This window comes from Anser brachyrhynchus (assembly GCF_964034855.1).
Source record: "Anser brachyrhynchus genome assembly, contig: SCAFFOLD_623, whole genome shotgun sequence".
Taxonomy (NCBI): domain Eukaryota; kingdom Metazoa; phylum Chordata; class Aves; order Anseriformes; family Anatidae; genus Anser; species Anser brachyrhynchus.
The window spans coordinates 1,776-21,140 of record NW_027663656.1 but is presented as its reverse complement, the minus strand read 5'-3'; the positions used below and the strand labels follow the sequence as shown (position 1 = coordinate 21,140).

The 19,365-nt window shown below is 64.9% G+C and overlaps 1 protein-coding gene and 3 long non-coding RNA genes across 4 annotated transcripts; 1 reads left to right on the top strand and 3 right to left on the bottom strand.

The window, feature by feature from the left end:
- Positions 1-343: 343 nt before the first annotated feature.
- LOC308187078 lies at positions 344-2,141 on the bottom strand. Its single transcript, XR_013944453.1, has 4 exons — positions 2,006-2,141; positions 1,585-1,875; positions 510-1,367; positions 344-451 (listed from the first exon to the last, which is right to left on the bottom strand). It is a non-coding gene; the product is annotated as an uncharacterized lncRNA (long non-coding RNA).
- On the top strand, positions 1,675-2,362 carry LOC308187079. Its single transcript, XR_013944454.1, has 2 exons — positions 1,675-1,771; positions 1,945-2,362. It is a non-coding gene; the product is annotated as an uncharacterized lncRNA (long non-coding RNA).
- A 4,141-nt stretch (positions 2,363-6,503) lies between these two features.
- On the bottom strand, positions 6,504-16,881 carry LOC308187080 (uncharacterized protein; the record flags this gene model as incomplete). The annotated part of the gene is made up of 6 exons (XM_080609221.1): positions 6,504-8,420; positions 9,258-9,375; positions 10,650-10,780; positions 13,214-13,384; positions 14,667-14,739; positions 16,734-16,881. Coding segments are annotated over 6 exons (2,414 nt in total), but the record flags the coding sequence as incomplete, so codon positions are not given.
- Positions 14,748-16,627, bottom strand: LOC308187077. Its single transcript, XR_013944452.1, has 3 exons — positions 16,335-16,627; positions 16,044-16,253; positions 14,748-15,367 (listed from the first exon to the last, which is right to left on the bottom strand). It is a non-coding gene; the product is annotated as an uncharacterized lncRNA (long non-coding RNA).
- Positions 16,882-19,365: the final 2,484 nt, after the last annotated feature.

Sequence of the window (19,365 nt, the reverse complement as noted above, 5' to 3'; positions counted from 1 at the left end):
CCCCATAGCAGCCCTATAAGGGCCCCACAGCGGCCCCACAGGGATCCCATGGCGGCCCCGTAGTGGTCCCACAGCTCCCCCCTGCCCCCCATCTCCCCCCGCCCCTCCCCACCTCCTGACCCCCCCAAATCTCTCCCCCCACCCCCCCAGGCCTGCGAGCTGGACCCGATGCTGGACGACTCGGTGGCCTTCGCCCGGCGCCTGCGCGCCCTGGGCCGCCCGGTGACGCTGCGCGTGGTCCCCGACCTGCCCCACGGCTTCCTCAGCCTGGCCCAGCTCTGCCCCGAGACCCGGCGGGCGGCCGCGCTCTGCACCCGCCTCATCCGCCGCGTCCTCCAGCCCCCGGCGCTGGCGGGGGACCTGCGGCGGGGGTCGGTTTGGGGGGATCCCGATCGGCGCGCGTCCATTTTGGGGGATCCCGATCGGCGCGCGTCCATTTTGGGGGATCCCACTCGAAGGGGGTCGATTTTGGGGGACCCAACTCGACGTGGGTCAATGTGAGACCCAACTCCGAAGGGCTTCGATTTTGGGGGATCCCACTCGAAGGGGGTCGGTTTTGGGGGATCCCACTCGACGTGGGTCAACGTTGGGGGACCCAACTCGAAGGGGGTCGGTTTTGGGGGGACCCAACTCGAAGGGGGTCGGTTTTGGGGGATCCCGATCGGCGCGCGTCGGTTTTGGGGGATCCGCGGCGGGGGTCGACATTGGGGGGACCCAACTCGAAGGGGGTCAACGTTGGGAGACCCAACTCGAAGGGCTTCGATTTTGGGGGATCCCACTCGAAGGGGGTCAACTTTGGGGGACCCAACTCGAAGGGGGTCGATTTTGGGGGACCCTACTCAAAAGGGGTCAACGTTGGGGGATCCCACTCAAAGGGGGTCGATTTTGGGGGACCCAACTCGAAGGGGGTCAACGTTGGCCAACCCAACTCAACGTGGGTCAACTTTGGGGGACCCCGCTCGAAGGGGGTCGATTTTGGGGGACCCAACTCGAAGGGGGTCGGTTTTGGGGGACCCCGCGCGCCGGGGGTCGGTGCTGGCGGGGACGCGGGGGGACGGCGCAGCCCTGCCCCATAGCGAGGGGGACATTGGGACCCCCAAGTCGGCTGTGACCCCTAACATGGGGGGCAGCGGGACCCCTGGATCTGCCCCGCCCCATAGCGAGGGGGGCACTGGGACCCCCAAGTCTGCCCTGCCCCATAGAGAGGGGGGCGGTGGGGCTGAGGAGATGCTGAGACCCATAGCAAAGGGGGCGGTGGGACCCCCAAGTCGGCTGTGACCCCTAACTTGGGGGGGCACCGGGACCCCTAAGTCTGCCCTGCCCCATAGTGTGGGGGACATTGGGACCCCTGGATCTGTGCCCCATAACTTGGGGGGCAGTGGGACCCCTGGAGCTGCTCTGCCCCATAGCGAGGGGGACATTGGGACCCCCCAAGTCGGCTGTGACCCCTAACTTGGGGGGCACCGGGGACCCCTGGATCCGCCCTGCCCCCATAACTTGGGGGGCAGTGGGACCCCCAGGTCTGCCCTGCCCCATAGCGAGGGGGGCACTGGGACCCCCAAGTCTGCCCTGCCCCATAGCGACGGGGGCGGTGGGACCCCCAACCTTGGCTGTGACCCCTAACTTGGGGGGCACCGGGACCCCTGGATCTGTGCCCCACAACTTGGGGGGCACTGGGACCCCTGGATCCGCTCTGCCCCATAACTTGGGGGGCAGTAGGGACCCCCAAGTCTGCCCTGCCCCATAGCGAGGGGGACATTGGGACCCCCAAGTCGGCTGTGACCCCTAACTTGGGGGGCAGCGGGACCCCTGGATCTACCCTGCCCCATAGCGAGAGGGGGCGGTGGGGACCCCCGAGTTGGCTGTGACCCCTAACTTGGGGGGGGCAGTGGGACCCCTGGATCCACCCTGCCCAATAACTTGGGGGGCAGTGGGACCCCCAAGTCAGCTCCTGCCCCATAGCGAGGGGGGCGGTGGGACCCCCAAGTCGGCTGTGACCCCTAACTTGGGGGGCACCGGGACCCCCTGGATCTGTGCCCCACAACTTGGGGGGCACCGGGACCCCCCGGACCCGCCCTGCCCCACAGCTCCGGCCCCGCAGCGCCCCACGGCGGGGGTCCCCCCGGGGCCGCCCCCCGCCCCGTGCTGTGGGGCTCAGGGGGGGCCCCCCCCCAGCCCCCCGGCCCCCCCCCGGCCCCCCCCCGGCCGTGGGGTCAGTGGGGCGCAGCCGCTCGCCCGCCGCCCCAGCGGCCCCGCGGGGCGCGAGGTGGGGTCCTGAGCCCCACACTTGGGGGGCAGAGGGGGGGGGACCCCCCCCATAGGGGTCTTTGGGGGGGGGGCAATAAAGAGCCCTGAGAACAAGCACGGGGGTCTGCGCCTCATGGGGAGATGTGGGGCTGGGACCCACGGATGTGGGGCTGGGACCCATGGGGGGGGCTGGGACCCAGAGATGTGGGGCTGGGACCCATGGATGTGGGGCTGGGACCCATGGGGGGGGGCTGGGACCCATGGGGGGGGCTGGGACCCATGGGGGGGGGCTGGGGACCCACGGATGTGGGGCTGGGACCCATAAATGTGGGGCTGGGACCCATGGGGGGGGGCTGGGACCCAGAGATGTGGGGCTGGGACCCATGGGGGGGGCTGGGACCCATGGATGTGGGGCTGGGACCCAGAGATGTGGGACTGGGACCCATGGGGGGGGCTGGGACCCATGGGGGGGGGCTGGGACCCACGGATGTGGGGCTGGGACCCATGGATGTGGGGCTGGGACCCATGGGGGGGGCTGGGACCCACGGGTGTGGGGCTGGGACCCATGGATGTGGGGCTGGGACCCATGGGTGTGGGGCTGGGACCCATGGATGTGGGGCTGGGACCCATAAATGTGGGGCTGGGACCCATGGGTGTGGGGCTGGGACCCAGAGATGTGGGGCTGGGACCCATGGGGGGGGCTGGGACCCACGGATGTGGGGCTGGGACCCATGGGGGGGGCTGGGACCCACGGATGTGGGGGCTGGGACCCACGGATGTGGGGCTGGGACCCATGGGGGGTGGCTGGGACCCCACGGATGTGGGGCTGGGACCCACGGGTGTGGGGCTGGGACCCATGGATGTGGGGCTGGGACCCATGGGGGGGGGCTGGGACCCACGGGTGTGGGGCTGGGACCCATGGATGTGGGGCTGGGACCCATGGATGTGGGGCTGGGAACCCATAAATGTGGGGCTGGGACCCATGGGTGTGGGGCTGGGACCCATGGATGTGGGGCTGGGACCCATGGGGTGGGCTGGGACCCATAAATGTGGGGCTGGGACCCATGGGGGGGGGCTGGGACCCATGGGGGGGGCTGGGACCCATAAATGTGGGGCTGGGACCCACGGATGTGGGGCTGGGACCCCACGGGGGGGGGCTGGGACCCATTGGGGGGGCTGGGACCCACAGATGTGGGGCTGGGACTCATGGGGGGGGGGCTGGGACCCACGGGTGTGGGGCTGGGACCCACGGATGTGGGGCTGGGACCCACCCCCAACCCCCGCCCCACAGCGCCCCCACAACCCCAGCCCCAAAAAGGCACAGATTCACCCCAAAAATCCACTTGGGGGGGGGGGGGCAGAGACCTTTATTCCTCCCCTCCCCCCCCCCCAGCTGTAGGGGTGTGGGGGGGCAGCGACCCCAAATGTTGGGGGCGACCCCGGAGCCCCCCCAGAACGCCCCATGGGGGGGGGCAGCGCCCCACATCTCCCCCCCCCCCCCCGACTTTGGGGTTCCCCCTTTTTGGGGGGATTTTCCCCCATTTTGGGGTCCCCCCATTTTGGGGTTTTTCCCCTTTTTGGGGTCCCCCCCCACATTTTGCAGCCCCCCCCCCATTTTAGTGTCGTCTTTTTGGGGTTTCCCCATATTTTGGGGTCCCCCCATATTTTGGGGTCCCCCCCATATTTTAATGCCCCCCCCATCCCTTACCCCCGTTTTACCCCCCCATTTCACCCCCGATTTTTCCTTTTTCCCCTATTTTCTCCCCATTTCCCCCCATACTTTATCCCCCCCATTTTACTCCTCCTATTTCTCCCACATTCCTCCCCATTTTACCCCCACTATACCCCATTTTACCCCCCTATTTTTCCATTTTCCCCCATTTTTCCCCATTTTACCTCCCCATAATTTACCCCCCCATACTTTACCCCAATTTTACCCCTGATTTTACCCCTTATTTTCCATTTTCCCCCCATTTTTCCATTTTCCCCCAATTTTCCCCCAATTTCCCCCCATTTTACACCCTATTTTTCCATTTCCCCAATTTTACCCCAATTTTACCCCACGTTTCCATTTTCCCCCCAATTTCATCCCCATTTCACTCCCTATTTTTCCATTTTCCCTCCATTTCACCCCGATTTCACCCACATTTTACCCACTTTTTTTCGATTTTCCCCGAGTTTTCTCCCAATTTTACCCCTTTCCCCCCAACTTCACCCCTGTTCTACTCCCTATTTTTCCATTTTTCCCATTTCCTCCGATTTTACCCCAATTTCCCCAGTTTTTCCATTTTCCCCCCTTTTCCTCCAATTCCCCCCCATTCCCCCTCCTATTTTTCCATTTTCCCCCCATTTCCCCAATTTTACCCCATTTTCCTCCCTATTTTTCCCATTTCCCCCATTTCTCCCAATTTTACCCCAATTTTACCCCCTATTTTCCCATTCACCCCCCATTTTTCCCTAATTTTACTTCAATTTTACTCCCTATTTTCCATTTCCCCATAATTTTCCCTCATTCACCCCCTATTTTTCCATTTTTGTCCAATTTTCTCCAATTTTCCCCCCTATTTTTCCATTTTCCCCCATTTTCCCCCCTATTTTTCCATTTTCGTCCAATTTTCTCCAATTTTCCCCTCCTATTTTCCATTTTCCCCCAATTGCCCCCCTATTTTTCCCCCCTATTTTTCCATTTCCCCCCAATTTCCCCCCCCATTTTTCCATTTTCGTCCAATTTTCTCCAATTTTCCCCCCCCGGCAGCTAAAACCCCAGTTTCCCCCCATTTTACCCCCTACCTTTCCATTTCCCAATTTTACCCCATTTTCCTCCCTATTTTTCCATTTTCCCCCATTTCCCCCCATTTTACCCCCATTTTACCCCCTATTTTCCCATTCCCCCCATTTCTCCCCAATTTTACTTCAATTTTGCCCCCTATGTTTCCATTTTCCCCCACTTTTCTCCCATTTTACCCCCTATTTTTCCATTTTACCCCATTTTACCCCCTTTACACTCCCTATTTTCCCATTTCCCCCCAATTTCCCCCCTAGTTTTCCATTTCCGTCCAATTTTCTCCAATTTTCCCCCCATTTTTCCATTTCCCCCCAATTTCCCCCCTATTTTTCCATTTTATTCCAATTTTCTCCAATTTTTCCCCCCTATTTACCATTTTCGTCCATTTTCCCCCCATTTCCCCCCCCATTTTTCCGTTTTCCCCCAATTTCCCCCCAAATTTCCCATTTTCCCTTTTCCCACCATTTCACCCCCCCAATCAACCCCCCCCCCCCCCCCCCGTATCACACCACCAACCCCCCCTCCCACCCCCCACCCCCCACCCCCTTCCTCCCCCCGCCCCCCACCCCCCCGCCTACCCCCCCCCCGCCCCTCAGCGCCACCAGCGCCGACGCCAGCGCCGCCCGGTGCGGGCCGCCCCCCCGGCCCCCCCCGGCAGCTGCAGCAGCAGCGTGGCCACCGCCGCCACCCCGTCCTCGGTCGGCTCCAGCGTCACCGGCCCCACGGCGGCGGCCGGGGGGGGTCCGGCGGTGGCGCTGGGGGGGCCGGGGGCCGCGCTCGAAGACGACGGTGACCTTGGCGAAGGGGCGGCTCGCCATCTTGGTCATCTCCTGCAGGTGCCGGCGCTGCTCGTGGTGGGCGTCCACCCCCTGCTTGGCCTTCCAGAGGAGGACGCAGAGGGCGAGGAAGAGGAAGAAGCAGGAGAAGAAGACGGAGAAGAAGACGAAGAGGTCGATGTGGGCTTGGTCCTGGCGGAAGAAGAGCAGCCCCTGCGCCGGGCCCTCGCCGGCGCCCAGCACCAGCAGGTAGAAGCGGGTGGACTTGAGGGGGTGAAGCTGGTGGGGGTAGGTGAGCACCAGGCGGTCCCGCACGCCCCGCACCACCAGCGCCGACCACGGCTCCCGCACCGTCACGTAGGTCACCAGCCCCGCCGCGCGCTCCTCGCGCAGAGGCGGGGGCGTGGGGGCGGCGCGGGGGCGGCCGGAGGGCGAGGGGTCGGAGCCGGGGCGGGCGGCGGTGGAGGAGTCGGCGTTGGGGCGGTCAACGGTGGAAGAATCGGCGTTGGGGTGGCCAAAATCGGCGTTGGGATGGTCAAAATCAACGTTGGGGTGGTCAACGGAGGAGGAATCGGCGTTGGGGTGGCCAAAACCGGCATTGGGATGGTCAACGATGGAGGAATCGGCGTTGGGGTGGTCAAAATCAACGTTGGGGCGGTCAACGGAGGAGGAATCGGCGTTGGGGTGGCCAAAATCAACGTTGGGGTGGTCAACGGAGGAGGAATCGGCGTTGGAGTGGTCAACATTGGAAGAGTCATCGGCGTTGGGGTGGTCAACGGCGGAGGAGTCGGCGTTGGGGGGGTCGAAGTTGACGTTGGGGTGGTCGACGGTGGAGGAATCTACATTGGGGCGGTCAACACTGGAAGAGCCAACGTTGGGATGGCCAACAGTGGAGGAGTCAACATTGGGGTGGCCGACGGTGGAGGAATCGGTGTTGGGGCGGGGCGGTGTTGGGGGTGGTCAACGTTGGAAGAGCCGGCGCTGGGGGAGCCGAAATCGGGGTAGTCGACATTGGGGTAGTCAACGTTGGGGTAGTCAACGTTGGGAGAGCCAAAATTGGGGTAATTGTCGTTGGGAGAGCCGAAATTGGGGTAATCGTCGTTGGGAGAGCCGAAATTGGGGTAATTATCGTTGGGAGAGCCGAAATTGGGGTAATTATCGTTGGGAAAGTCAAGGTTGGGGTAGTCGACGTTGTAGGGATCGACGTTTGAAGAGCCAAAGTTGGGGTAGCCAAGGTTGGAAGAGTCAAAATTAGGGTAATCCGAGCCCAAATTGGGGTAATCGGAGCCCAAACTGGGGTAATCGACGTCGGAATAGTCAACTTCGGGGCGGTCAACGTTGGGGTGGTCAACGTTGGAGGAGCCACCGTTGGGCGGGGCGACGCGGGAAGGGGTGGTGGCGGGTGCGTCCAAGGGGGAGGAGCCAAAAGTGGGAGGGGCGAGGCCAGGAGAGCCAATCGCGGTGCCGGAAGAGCTGACGCCGAGAGGGTCGGCGGTTGGAGAGCCGAGGGTGGAAGGGCCCGCGCTGGAGGGGGCGGTGCCGGGAGGGCCAAGAGTTGAAGAGCCAAAACTCGAAGGGCCAACGTTGGGAGGGCCAACGGTTGAGGACCCAACGCTTGAAGACCCAACGCTCGAAGACCCAACGTTGGATGGCCCAACGCTTGAAGAGTCAACACTTGAAGACCCAACGCTCGAAGACCCAACGTTGGATGTCCCAAAACTTGAAGACCCAACACTCGAAGACCCAACGTTGGACGACCCAACGCTTGAAGAGTCAACACTTGAAGACCCAACGCTCGAAGACCCAACGTTGGATGTCCCAAAACTTGAAGACCCAACGTTGGACGTCCCAAAATCTGAAGACCCAACGTTGGATGTCCCAAAACTTGAAGACCCAACGCTCGAAGACCCAACGTTGGATGACCCAACGCTTGAAGAGTCAACACTTGAAGACCCAACGCTCGAAGACCCAATGTTGGATGTCCCAAAATCTGAAGACCCACCGCTCGAAGACCCAACGTTGGATGTCCCAAAACTTGAAGACCCAACGTTGGATGTCCCAAAATCTGAAGACCCAACGTTGGATGTCCCAAAACTTGAAGACCCAACGTTGGATGTCCCAAAATCGGAAGACCCAACGTTGGATGTCCCAAAACTTGAAGACCCAACGTTGGATGTCCCAAAATCGGAAGACCCGCCGCTCGAAGACCCAACGTCGGAAGTCCCGAAACTTGAAGACCCACCGCCGGAAGCCCCCCCGTGGGAGGACCCGAAACTGGAACCCCCTCCCCCCCCCGCCGCCTGCACCCTCACGAGGTGCCTCCCCGTGCCGGGCTCGACGTCGACGGCGAAGGTGTCGTAGGAGGTGGAGACGAAGAGGTCGACGGCGCCGAAGGTGACGTCGAGGGTGATGCGGATGTCGACGTTGGTGAACTTGGGCTGGACGCCGAAGAGGACGGTGCGGCCGGCGCCGAGGGGGCGGCGCTGGGGGGGGTGGAAGCAGTTGGTCTGCGAGGTGGGGTCGAGGCAGTACTCCTGCTCCACCGCCATCAGCCGGTAGCACTGCTGGCCCCCCACCGGGTGCCCGTGGAAGGAGTCGCGGCACTTGGAGCACTGCGGGGGGGGGAAGGGGGGGAGAGAGAGGTTAGCGGGGGGAGGGGGTGTGTGGGGTGGGGGCAGTTGGGGTGGGAGATGGGGTATGGGGTCGTTAGGATTGGAGGTTGGGGTGGGAGATGGGGTATGGGGTGGGGGTGTTGGGTGGGGGTATGGGGTGGGGGTATTGGGGTGGGAGACGGGGTGTGGGGTGGGGGCGTTGGGTGGGGGCTGTTGGGTGGGGGTGTTGGGTGGGTGCATTGGGGTGGGAGACGGGGTGTGGGGTCATTGGGATTGAAGGTTGGGGTGGGAGACGGGGTATGGGGTGGGGGCGTTGGGTGGGGGCTGTTGGGGTGGGGAGCGTTGGGTGGGGGCACTGGGGTGGGGGATGGGGTATGGGGTGGGGGCGTTGGGATTGGGATTTAGGGACTTTGGGGACATTGGGGACATGGGGATGGGGATTTTGGGACGGGGAAAGTGGGATTAGGAGATTGGGATTGGACGTTGGGATGGGGACATTGGGGACATGGGGACAAGGCTGGGACTTTGGATGGGGATATTGGGGACACTGGGGACATGGGAAGGGACATTGGGATTGGGACGGGGACATGGGGATGGGGATTTGGGGATGGGGAAATTGGGATTAGGAGATTGGGATGGGGATATTGGGATGGGGATGGGACGTTGGGATTGGGACTTGGGGGCACTGGGATTGGGATGGGGACATGGGGACGTTGGGGACATGGGGGGGATTTGGGGGTATTGGGGGGGCCATGGGGGGGTTTGGGGCCATGGGGGGGCCATGGGGGGGCCATGGGGGGGCCATGGGGGGTGCCGGGGGGGGGCCGGGGGGGCCACCTGGTGCCGGTAGCAGTGGCGGCGATCCCCGGGGCAGGCGCCGGTCTCGGTGTTGTTCTGGCAGGGGCAGCCCGAGCCGTCCTCGCCGCACGTGGCCGCGTGCCCGTTGCACTGGCACCTGGGGGGGGGCTTGCACGCTCGCCCCTTGCACGCTCGCCCCTTGCACACTCACCCCCTGCACACCCATCTCTTGCACGCTCACCCCTTGCACACACACCGCTTGCACGCTCACCCTTGCACACTCACCCCCTGAACACTCATACCTTGCATGCTCACCCCTTGCACGCTCAGCCCTGCTCACTCACACCTTGCACACTCACTCCTTGCACACTCACCCCTTGCACACCTGTCCCTGCATGCTCACCCCTTGCACACTCACCCCTTGCACACTCACCCCCTGCACGCTCACCCCTTGCACAGTCAGCCCTTGCACGCTCACCCCCGAACACCCACCCCTTGCACACTCACCCCTTGCACGCTCACCCCCTGCACACTCATCCCTTGCATGCCCACCCCCTGTGCGCTCACCCCCTGAACACTCATCCCCTGCACACTCACCCCTTGCACACTCACCCCCTGCACACCCACCCCTTGCACACTCACCTCTTGCACGCTCACCCCTTGCAAACTCAACCCTTGCACGCTCACCCCCTGCACACTCACCCCTTGCACGCTCACCCCCTTGCACACCCACCTCTTGCACGCTCACCCCCTTGCACACCCACCCCTTGCAAACTCAACCCTTGCACGCTCACCCCTGCAGGCTCACCCCTTGCACGCTCACCCTTGCACACTCACCCCTTGCACGCTCACCCCCTGCACGCCCACCCCTCCCTTGCATGCTCACCCCCTGCACGCTCGCCCCTTGCACACTCACCCCTTGAACACACATCTCTTCTAGTCTTTCTAAGGCATTTCTGAGTACTACTTTGTTATTAAATCACAGAATATAAAACAAACAAACAAAAAGCCCAGCAGATCTCCTTTCAGCATTAGAAAAAAAAAAAAATGGGCCCCTTAACCCCCCCTTTGCCCCCCCATTGCCCCCTCACCCCCCCATTACCCCCCCCCTCACCCCCCAATAGCCCCCCCTCACACCCCCCCCGCCCCCCCAACCACCCCCCCTCCCCCCCATTGCCCCCCCATTGCCCCCCCATCCCCCCCAATTGCCCCCCTTTTGCCCCTTAACCCCCCGTTTACCCCCCCATTACCCCCCTTTGACCCCCCCACCCCCCAATTGCCCCCCCTCCCCCCCATTACCCCCTCCCCCTCCCCTCCCCCCTCCAATTGCCCCCCCCACCGCCCCCCCCTCCCCCCCAACCTCCCCCCCTCCCCCCCCAACCGCCCCCCCTCCCCCCCCATTGCCCCCCCCCCCTTTTTACCCCCCCCCACCTGGTGCAGGCCCCCCCCAGCAGGAAGAAGCCGGGGGCGCAGCCCTGGCAGCGCTCGCCCGCGCTGTGCTCGCGGCACCCCACGCACACGGCCTCCGCCTCGCTCGGCCCCGCCGCCAGCCAGCCCGGCACCTGCGGCACCCGGACCCACGGCGACCCACGGTGACCCACGGCTGCCCCATAGCGACCCACGGCTGCCCCACGGCTGCCCCATAGGGGGCTACGGACACCCTACGGGGGGCTACAGGCACCCTATGGGGGGCTACGGTCACCCTACAGGGGGCTACGGACACCCTACAGGGGGCTACGGCCATCCCATAATGACCCACAGTGACCCACAGTGACCCACAGTGACCCATAGCGACCCACGGCTGCCCCACGGCTGCCCCATAGGGGGCTACGGACACCCTACGGGGGGCTACAGGCACCCTATGGGGGGCTATGGATGCCCTATGAGGGGCTATGGATGCCCTATGGGGGGCTACGGCCATCCCATAATGACCCACGGCGACCCACAGTGACCCACGGCTGCCCCATAGCGACCCATGGCTGCCCCACGGCTGCCCCATAGGGGGCTACGGCCACCCCATGGGGGGCTACGGACACCCTATGGGGGGCTATGGATACCCTATGGGGGGCTACAGGCACCCTATGGGGGGCTACGGCCATCCCATAATGACCCACAGTGACCCATGGCTGCCCCATAGCGACCCATAGGGACCCATAGCGACCCACGGCTGCCCCATAGGGAGCTACGGACACCCCATAGGGGGCTACGGACACCCTATGGGGGGCTACGGACACCCTATAGGGGGCTACAGGCACCCTATGGGGGGCTACAGATACCCTATAGGGGGCTATGGCCACCCCATAATGACCCACAGTGACCCACAGTGACCCATGGCTGCCCCATAGTGACCCATAGCAACCCATAGGGACCCACAGTGACCCATGGCTGCCCTATGGCTGCCCCATAGGGAGCTACGGACACCCCATAGGGGGCTACGGACACCCTATGGGGGGCTACAGATACCCTATAGGGGGCTACAGGCATCCCATAATGACCCACAGTGACCCACAGTGACCCATAGAGACCCACGGCTGCCCCATAGCTGCCCCATAGGGAGCTACGGACACCCCATAGGGGGCTACGGACACCCTATGGGGGCTACGGCCATCCCATAATGACCCACAGCGACCCACAGTGACCCATAGCGACCCACGGCTGCCCCACAGCTGCCCCATAGGGGGCTACGGACACCCTATGGGGGGCTACAGGCACCCTACGGGGGCTACGGACGCCCTACGGGGGGCTACGGCCATCCCATAATGACCCACAGCGACCCACAGTGACCCATAGGGACCCAGGACCCCCCCTCATGCCCCAGAACCCCCCCATAACCCCCTCAGTGCCCCCCAACCCCCCATAGTGCCCCATAACCCCCCCAACCACCCCATAGCCCCCCCAACCCCCCCCAGTGCCCCATAACCCCCCCATAACCCCCCCCTAGTGCCTCGCAACCACCCCAACCCCCCCATAACCCCCCCATAGCGCCCCCCAAACCCCCTTAGGGACCCAGAACCACCCCATAGGGACCTAGGGCCACCCCATAACCACCCCAACCCCCCCCAGTGCCCCATAACCCCCCATAGTCCCCCATAACCACCCCATAACCCCCCCATAGTGCCCCATAACCACCCCATAACCCCCCCCAGTGCCCCCCAACCCCCCCCAGTGCCCCATAACCACCCCCCAACCCCCCATAGTGCCCCATAACCACCCCATAACCCCCCCCCAGTGCCCCCCAACCCCCCCCAGTGCCCCATAACCACCCCCTAGTGCCCCATAACCACCCCATAACCCCCCTAGTGCCCCATAACCACCCCCCAACCCCCCCATAGTCCCCCAGAACCACCCCCCAACTCCCCCATAGTGCCCCATAACCACCCCATAGTGCCCCATAACCACCCCATAACCCCCCCCAGTGCCCTCCAACCCCCCCCCCAGTGCCCCATAACCACCCCACAACCACCCCATAGGGACCCATAACCACCCCATAACCACCCCATAGCGCCCCCCAACCACCCCATAACCCCCCCATAGTGCCCCATAACCACCCCCTAACTCCCCATAACCACCCCGCAACCACCCCATAACCTCCCCCCGTGCCCCCCAACCCCCCCATATCCCCCCATAACCCCCCCATAGTCCCCCATTAACCCCCCCCAGCCCCATAACCCCCCCAAGCCCCCCAACCCCCCCATATCCCCCCATAACCCCCCCCATAGTCCCCCATAACCCCCCCCAGCCCCATAACCCCCCCGAGCCCCCCAACCCCCCCCAGTCCCCCATAACCACCCCATAGTCCCCCATAACCACCCCATAACCCCCCATAGAGCCCCCCAACACCCCCCTAGTGCCCCATAACCACCCCCCAACCACCCCATAACCCCCCCATAACCCCCCATAACCCCCCCATATCCCCCCATAACCCCCCCCAGTCCCCATAACCACCCCCAACCACCCCATAACCCCCCCCCAGCCCCATAACCCCCCCCCCGTACCAGCGCGGGGTCGAGGGGGAAGCGCTGGGGGTCCCTGCGGGCCCTCTCCAGCTCCTGGCGGCCCAGGCAGACGTCGGCGCGGTTGCGGCAGAAGCTGCGGCACGGCCGGCACCGGCCCCCGGCGCGCCCCGAGCCCACGAAGAGCGGGCGGCAGCGCTCGCACTGCGGGCCCTGGGGAGCACCCCGCCGTCAGACCCCCACGGCCGGACCCATAGCCCGCCCCATAGCCTGCCCCATAGCGAGACCCACGGCCTGACCCACGGCGGGACCCACAGCCCGCCCCATAGCCCAATGCATTGCCTGCCCCATAGCCCACCCCATAGCCCACCCCATAGCTCACCCCATAGCCCAATACATTACCTGCCCCATAGCCCAGTACGTTGCCTGCCCCACAGCCCGCCCCATAGCCCGCCCCATAGTGAGACCCACGGCCGGACCCATGGCAGGACCCATAGCCCACCCCATAGCCCAATGCATTGCCTGCCCCATAGCCCGCCCCATAGTGAGATCCACAGCAAGACCCATGGCGGGACCCATAGCCCACCCCATAGTGAGACCGACGGCCAGACCCACAGCAGGACCCATAGCCCGCCCCATAGCCTGCCCCATAGCCCACCCTATAGCCCAATGCATTGCCTGACCCATAGCGCGACCCACAGCCCAACCCCATAGCCCGCCCCATAGCCTGCCCCATAGCCTGCCCCATAGTGAGATCCATGGTGAGACCCATGGCAGGACCCATAGCCTGCCCCATAGCCCTGCCCCATAGCCCGCCCCATAGCCCGCCCCATAGCCCAATACATGGCCTGACCCATAGCTCACCCCATAGTGAGATCCATAGTGAAACCCATAGCCCGCCCCATAGCAAGACCCACAGCCCGCCCCATAGCCCAATGCATTGCCTGCCCCATAGTGTGACCCATAGCCCAACCCCATAGCCCAATGCATTGCCTGACCCAAAGCGTGACCCACAGCCCGCCCCATAGCCCAATGCATTGCCTGCCCCATAGCCTGCCCCATAGCGAGACCCACAGCCAGACCCCATAGCCCAATGCATTGCCTGACCCATAGTGTGACCCATAGCCCGCCCCATAGCCCGCCCCATAGCCCACCCCATAGCCCAATACATTGTCTGCCCCATAGTGTGACCCGTAGTCCACCCCATAGCCTGCCCCATAGCCCGCCCCATAACCCAGTAAGTTGCCTGCCCCATAGCCCGCCCCATAGCCCAATGCATTGCCTGCCCCATAGCCTGCCCATAGCCTGCCCCATAGCCTGCCCCATAGCCCCAACCCCCATAGCCTGCCCCATAGCATGACCCACAGCCTGCCCCATAGCCCCCCCCACTGCACCCCCCACCTTACCCTGTGCCCCCCCGTGCCCCTCCCCCCCCTTGCACCCCCCGTGCCCCTCCCCCCCCGCGCCCCTCCCCCCCCAGCCCCTCCCCCCTCACCTGGGTGTTGTTGGGGCACCGGGGGCAGGGCCCCGCCCCCCGCCCCCCCCCGCAGGCCCGGCTCTGGCAGCGCCTGCGACACGCAAACACACGCGACACGTGAGCACACGCGTGTCGTGACGGGGCGTGACGGGGGGGGGGCTGGGGGGGATTTGGGGGTCGGGGGGTGTCCAAGCCCTCGGGTGCCGCGTGCACGGGGACGTGCAAAGCTCCTCGTGCGTGCAAAAGTGCCGCGTGCGTGTGTGCGGCGCGTGCAAGCGCGCTCCGTGCACGCTCATGGCACGCGTGGTGCGTGCAAAGTTGCAAACTGTGCTCTGTGCGTGCAAACCTTGCTCCGTGCACGCTCTTGGTGCACGTTCAGGGTGGAAAACTGCTCGGTGCACGCTCCCGGTGCACGACTTGCGTGCAAAGCTTGCTTGGTGCATGCTCCCAGTGCACATTGTGCACGCAAACCTTGCTTGGTGCACGCTCCCAGTGCACACTGCGCTTGGAAACTGTGCTCGGTGCATGCTCTGGATGCACGATTTGCACACAAAGGTGCCCCGTGCACGCTCAGTGTGCACTGTGCTTGCAAACCTTGCTTGGTGCACGCTCCCAGTGCACACGGTGCTTGCAAACTGTGCTCGGTGCATGCTCTCGGTGCATATTCTGGGTGCCAAACTGCTCCGTGCATGCTCCCGGTGCATGATTTGCATGCAAACCTTGCTTGGTGCATGCTCCCAGTGCATGTTCTGCATGCAAAGATGCTTGGTGCATGCTCAGGGTGCTCTGTGCATGCAAACCTTGCTCCGTGCATGCTTTTGGTGCATGTTCTGGGTGCCAAACTGCTCCGTGCACGTTCCCAGTGCACACTGTGCTTGCAAACTGTGCTCTGTGCATGCCCCTGGTGCACGTTCTGCGTGCAAACCTTGCTCAGTGCATGCCCCTGGTGCATGCTCTGGGCATAAACCTTGCTCTGTGCATGCTCCCAGTGCATGTTCTGCATGCAAAGATGCTTGGTGCATGCTCTCAGTGCACAATTTGCAAGCAAAGGTGCCCCGTGCACGCTCAGTGTGCACTGTGCACGCAAACCTTGCTTGGTGCATGCTCCCAGTGCACACTGTGCTTGCAAACTGTGCTCGGTGCATGCAAACCTTGCTCCGTGCACGCTCTTGGTGCATGTTCTGGGTGCCAAACTGCTCTGTGCATGCTCCCGGTGCACGATTTCCACGCAAAGGTGCTCAGTGCATGCTCAGTGTGCTCTGTGCATGCAAACCTTGCTCAGTGCATGCTCTTGGTGCATGTTCTGGGTGCAAAACAGTTCCGTGCATGGCCTTGGCGCACGATTTGCAAGCAAAGGTGCCCTGTGCATGTTTAGTGTACACTGTGCTTGCAAACCTTGCTCCGTGCATGCTCCCCGTGCACACTGTGCTTGCAAACTGTGCTCTGTGCATGCTCCTGGTGCACATTCTGCATGCAAACCTTGCTCTGTGCACGCTCTTTGTGCATGTTCTGGGTGCAAAACTGTTCCGTGCATGCCCTTGGTGCACAATTTGCAAGCAAAGGTGCCCCGTGCATGCTCAGTGTACACTGTGCTTGCAAACCTTGCTCTGTGCACGCTCCTGGTGCACACTGTGCTTGCAAACTGTGCTCGGCGCATGCTCTCGGTGCATATTCTGGGTGCCAAACTGCTCCGTGCATGCTCCCGGTGCACGATTTGCGTGCAAACCTTGCTTGGTGCATGCTCCCAGTGCATGTTCTGCACGCAAAGATGCTCGGTGCATGCTCAGGGTGCTCGGTGCGTGCAAACCTCGCTCCGTGCACGCTCTTGGTGCATGTTCTGGGTGCAAAACTGCTCCGTGCACGCCCTTGGTGCACGATTTGCACGCAAACCTCGCTCCGTGCACGCTCTTGGTGCGTGTTCTGGGTGCAAACCTTGCTCGGTGCACGCCCCCGGTGCACGCTTTGCACGCAACCCCTGCTCTGCGCATGCTCCGTGCACGCACCCCCCCCCCCTTGCACCCCCCCCCCCTCCTTGCACGCCCCCCCCCCGTGCATGCTCACCCCCCCCCGGCCCCGCCCACGCACCCCCTGCTGCACTCTGCTTCCTCCCCCTCCTCCTCCTCCTCCTCCTCCTCCCGCCGCCGCCGCTGCTCTTCCTCCTCCATCTCCTCCTCCTCCTCCTCGGGGGGGCAGCGCAGGAACGCCCAGGCCCCGCCCCCGCCGCACGTCAGCCCTGCGACGCGGTGACGTCACGCGGCGGGAAAAGGGGCACGGCCCCGCCCCCCCCCCCGCGGTCTCCCCGTCCTGCCCCATGGCCCCACCCCCACCCAATGAGCACCCCACAGCCTGCCCCATAGCGCCCCACAGCCCCCCCCCAGCCCCACACCCTGCCCCATAGCCTGCCCCACAGCCCCCCCATCCTGCCCCATAGCCCCCCCCAGCCCCACACCCTGCCCCACATCTCACCCCATAGCGCCCCAATCCCCTCCCCATAGCCCCCATCTCCTGCCCCATAGCCCCCCCATCCCGCCCCATAGCCCCCCATAGACCCCCCAGCCCCACACCCTGCCCCATAGCACCCCACAGCCCCACACCCTGCCCCATATCCCACCCCCTAGCCCCCACCCCCCACCCCATAGCCCCCATCTCCTGCCCCACAGCCCCCCCATCCGCCCCATAGCCCCACATCCTGCCCCACATCCCCCCAACAGCCCCCCCATCCCGCCCCACAGCGCCCCACATCCCACCCCATAGCGCCCCACAGCCCCCTATATCCCACCCCATAGCACCCCCATCCCGCCCCATAGCGCCCCATAGACCCCCCAGCCCCACACCCTGCCCCATAGCTCCCCCCATAGCCCCCCCATCCTGCCCCACAGCCCCCCCCATAGACCCCCCCAGCCCCACACCCTGCCCCATAGCTCCCCCCATAGCCCCCCCATCCCGCCCCATAGCGCCCCACAGCCCCCCCCCAGCCCCACACCCTGCCCCATAGCCTGCCCCACAGCCCCCCCATCCTGCCCCATAGCCCCCCCCAGCCCCACACCCTGCCCCACATCTCACCCCATAGCGCCCCAATCCCCTCCCCATAGCCCCCATCTCCTGCCCCATAGCCCCCCCATCCCGCCCCATAGCCCCCCATAGACCCCCCAGCCCCACACCCTGCCCCATAGCACCCCACAGCCCCACACCCTGCCCCATATCCCACCCCCTAGCCCCCACCCCCCACCCCATAGCCCCCATCTCCTGCCCCACAGCCCCCCCATCCGCCCCATAGCCCCACATCCTGCCCCACATCCCCCCAACAGCCCCCCCATCCCGCCCCACAGCGCCCCACATCCCACCCCATAGCGCCCCACAGCCCCCTATATCCCACCCCATAGCACCCCCATCCCGCCCCATAGCGCCCCATAGACCCCCCAGCCCCACACCCTGCCCCATAGCTCCCCCCATAGCCCCCCCATCCTGCCCCACAGCCCCCCCATAGACCCCCCCAGCCCCACACCCTGCCCCATAGCTCCCCCCATAGCCCCCCCATCCCGCCCCATAGCGCCCCACAGCCCCCCCCCAGCCCCACACCCTGCCCCATAGCCTGCCCCACAGCCCCCCCATCCTGCCCCATAGCCCCCCCCAGCCCCACACCCTGCCCCACATCTCACCCCATAGCGCCCCAATCCCCTCCCCATAGCCCCCATCTCCTGCCCCATAGCCCCCCCATCCCGCCCCATAGCCCCCCATAGACCCCCCAGCCCCACACCCTGCCCCATAGCACCCCACAGCCCCACACCCTGCCCCATATCCCACCCCCTAGCCCCCACCCCCCACCCCATAGCCCCCATCTCCTGCCCCACAGCCCCCCCATCCGCCCCATAGCCCCACATCCTGCCCCACATCCCCCCAACAGCCCCCCCATCCCGCCCCACAGCGCCCCACATCCCACCCCATAGCGCCCCACAGCCCCCTATATCCCACCCCATAGCACCCCCATCCCGCCCCATAGCGCCCCATAGACCCCCCAGCCCCACACCCTGCCCCATAGCTCCCCCCATAGCCCCCCCATCCTGCCCCACAGCCCCCCCATAGACCCCCCCAGCCCCACACCCTGCCCCATAGCTCCCCCCATAGCCCCCCCATCCCGCCCCATAGCGCCCCACAGCCCCCCCCCAGCCCCACACCCTGCCCCATAGCCTGCCCCACAGCCCCCCCATCCTGCCCCATAGCCCCCCCCAGCCCCACACCCTGCCCCACATCTCACCCCATAGCGCCCCAATCCCCTCCCCATAGCCCCCATCTCCTGCCCCATAGCCCCCCCATCCCGCCCCATAGCCCCCCATAGACCCCCCAGCCCCACACCCTGCCCCATAGCACCCCACAGCCCCACACCCTGCCCCATATCCCACCCCCTAGCCCCCACCCCCCACCCCATAGCCCCCATCTCCTGCCCCACAGCCCCCCCATCCGCCCCATAGCCCCACATCCTGCCCCACATCCCCCCAACAGCCCCCCCATCCCGCCCCACAGCGCCCCACATCCCACCCCATAGCGCCCCACAGCCCCCTATATCCCACCCCATAGCACCCCCATCCCGCCCCATAGCGCCCCATAGACCCCCCAGCCCCACACCCTGCCCCATAGCTCCCCCCATAGCCCCCCCATCCTGCCCCACAGCCCCCCCATAGACCCCCCCAGCCCCACACCCTGCCCCATAGCTCCCCCC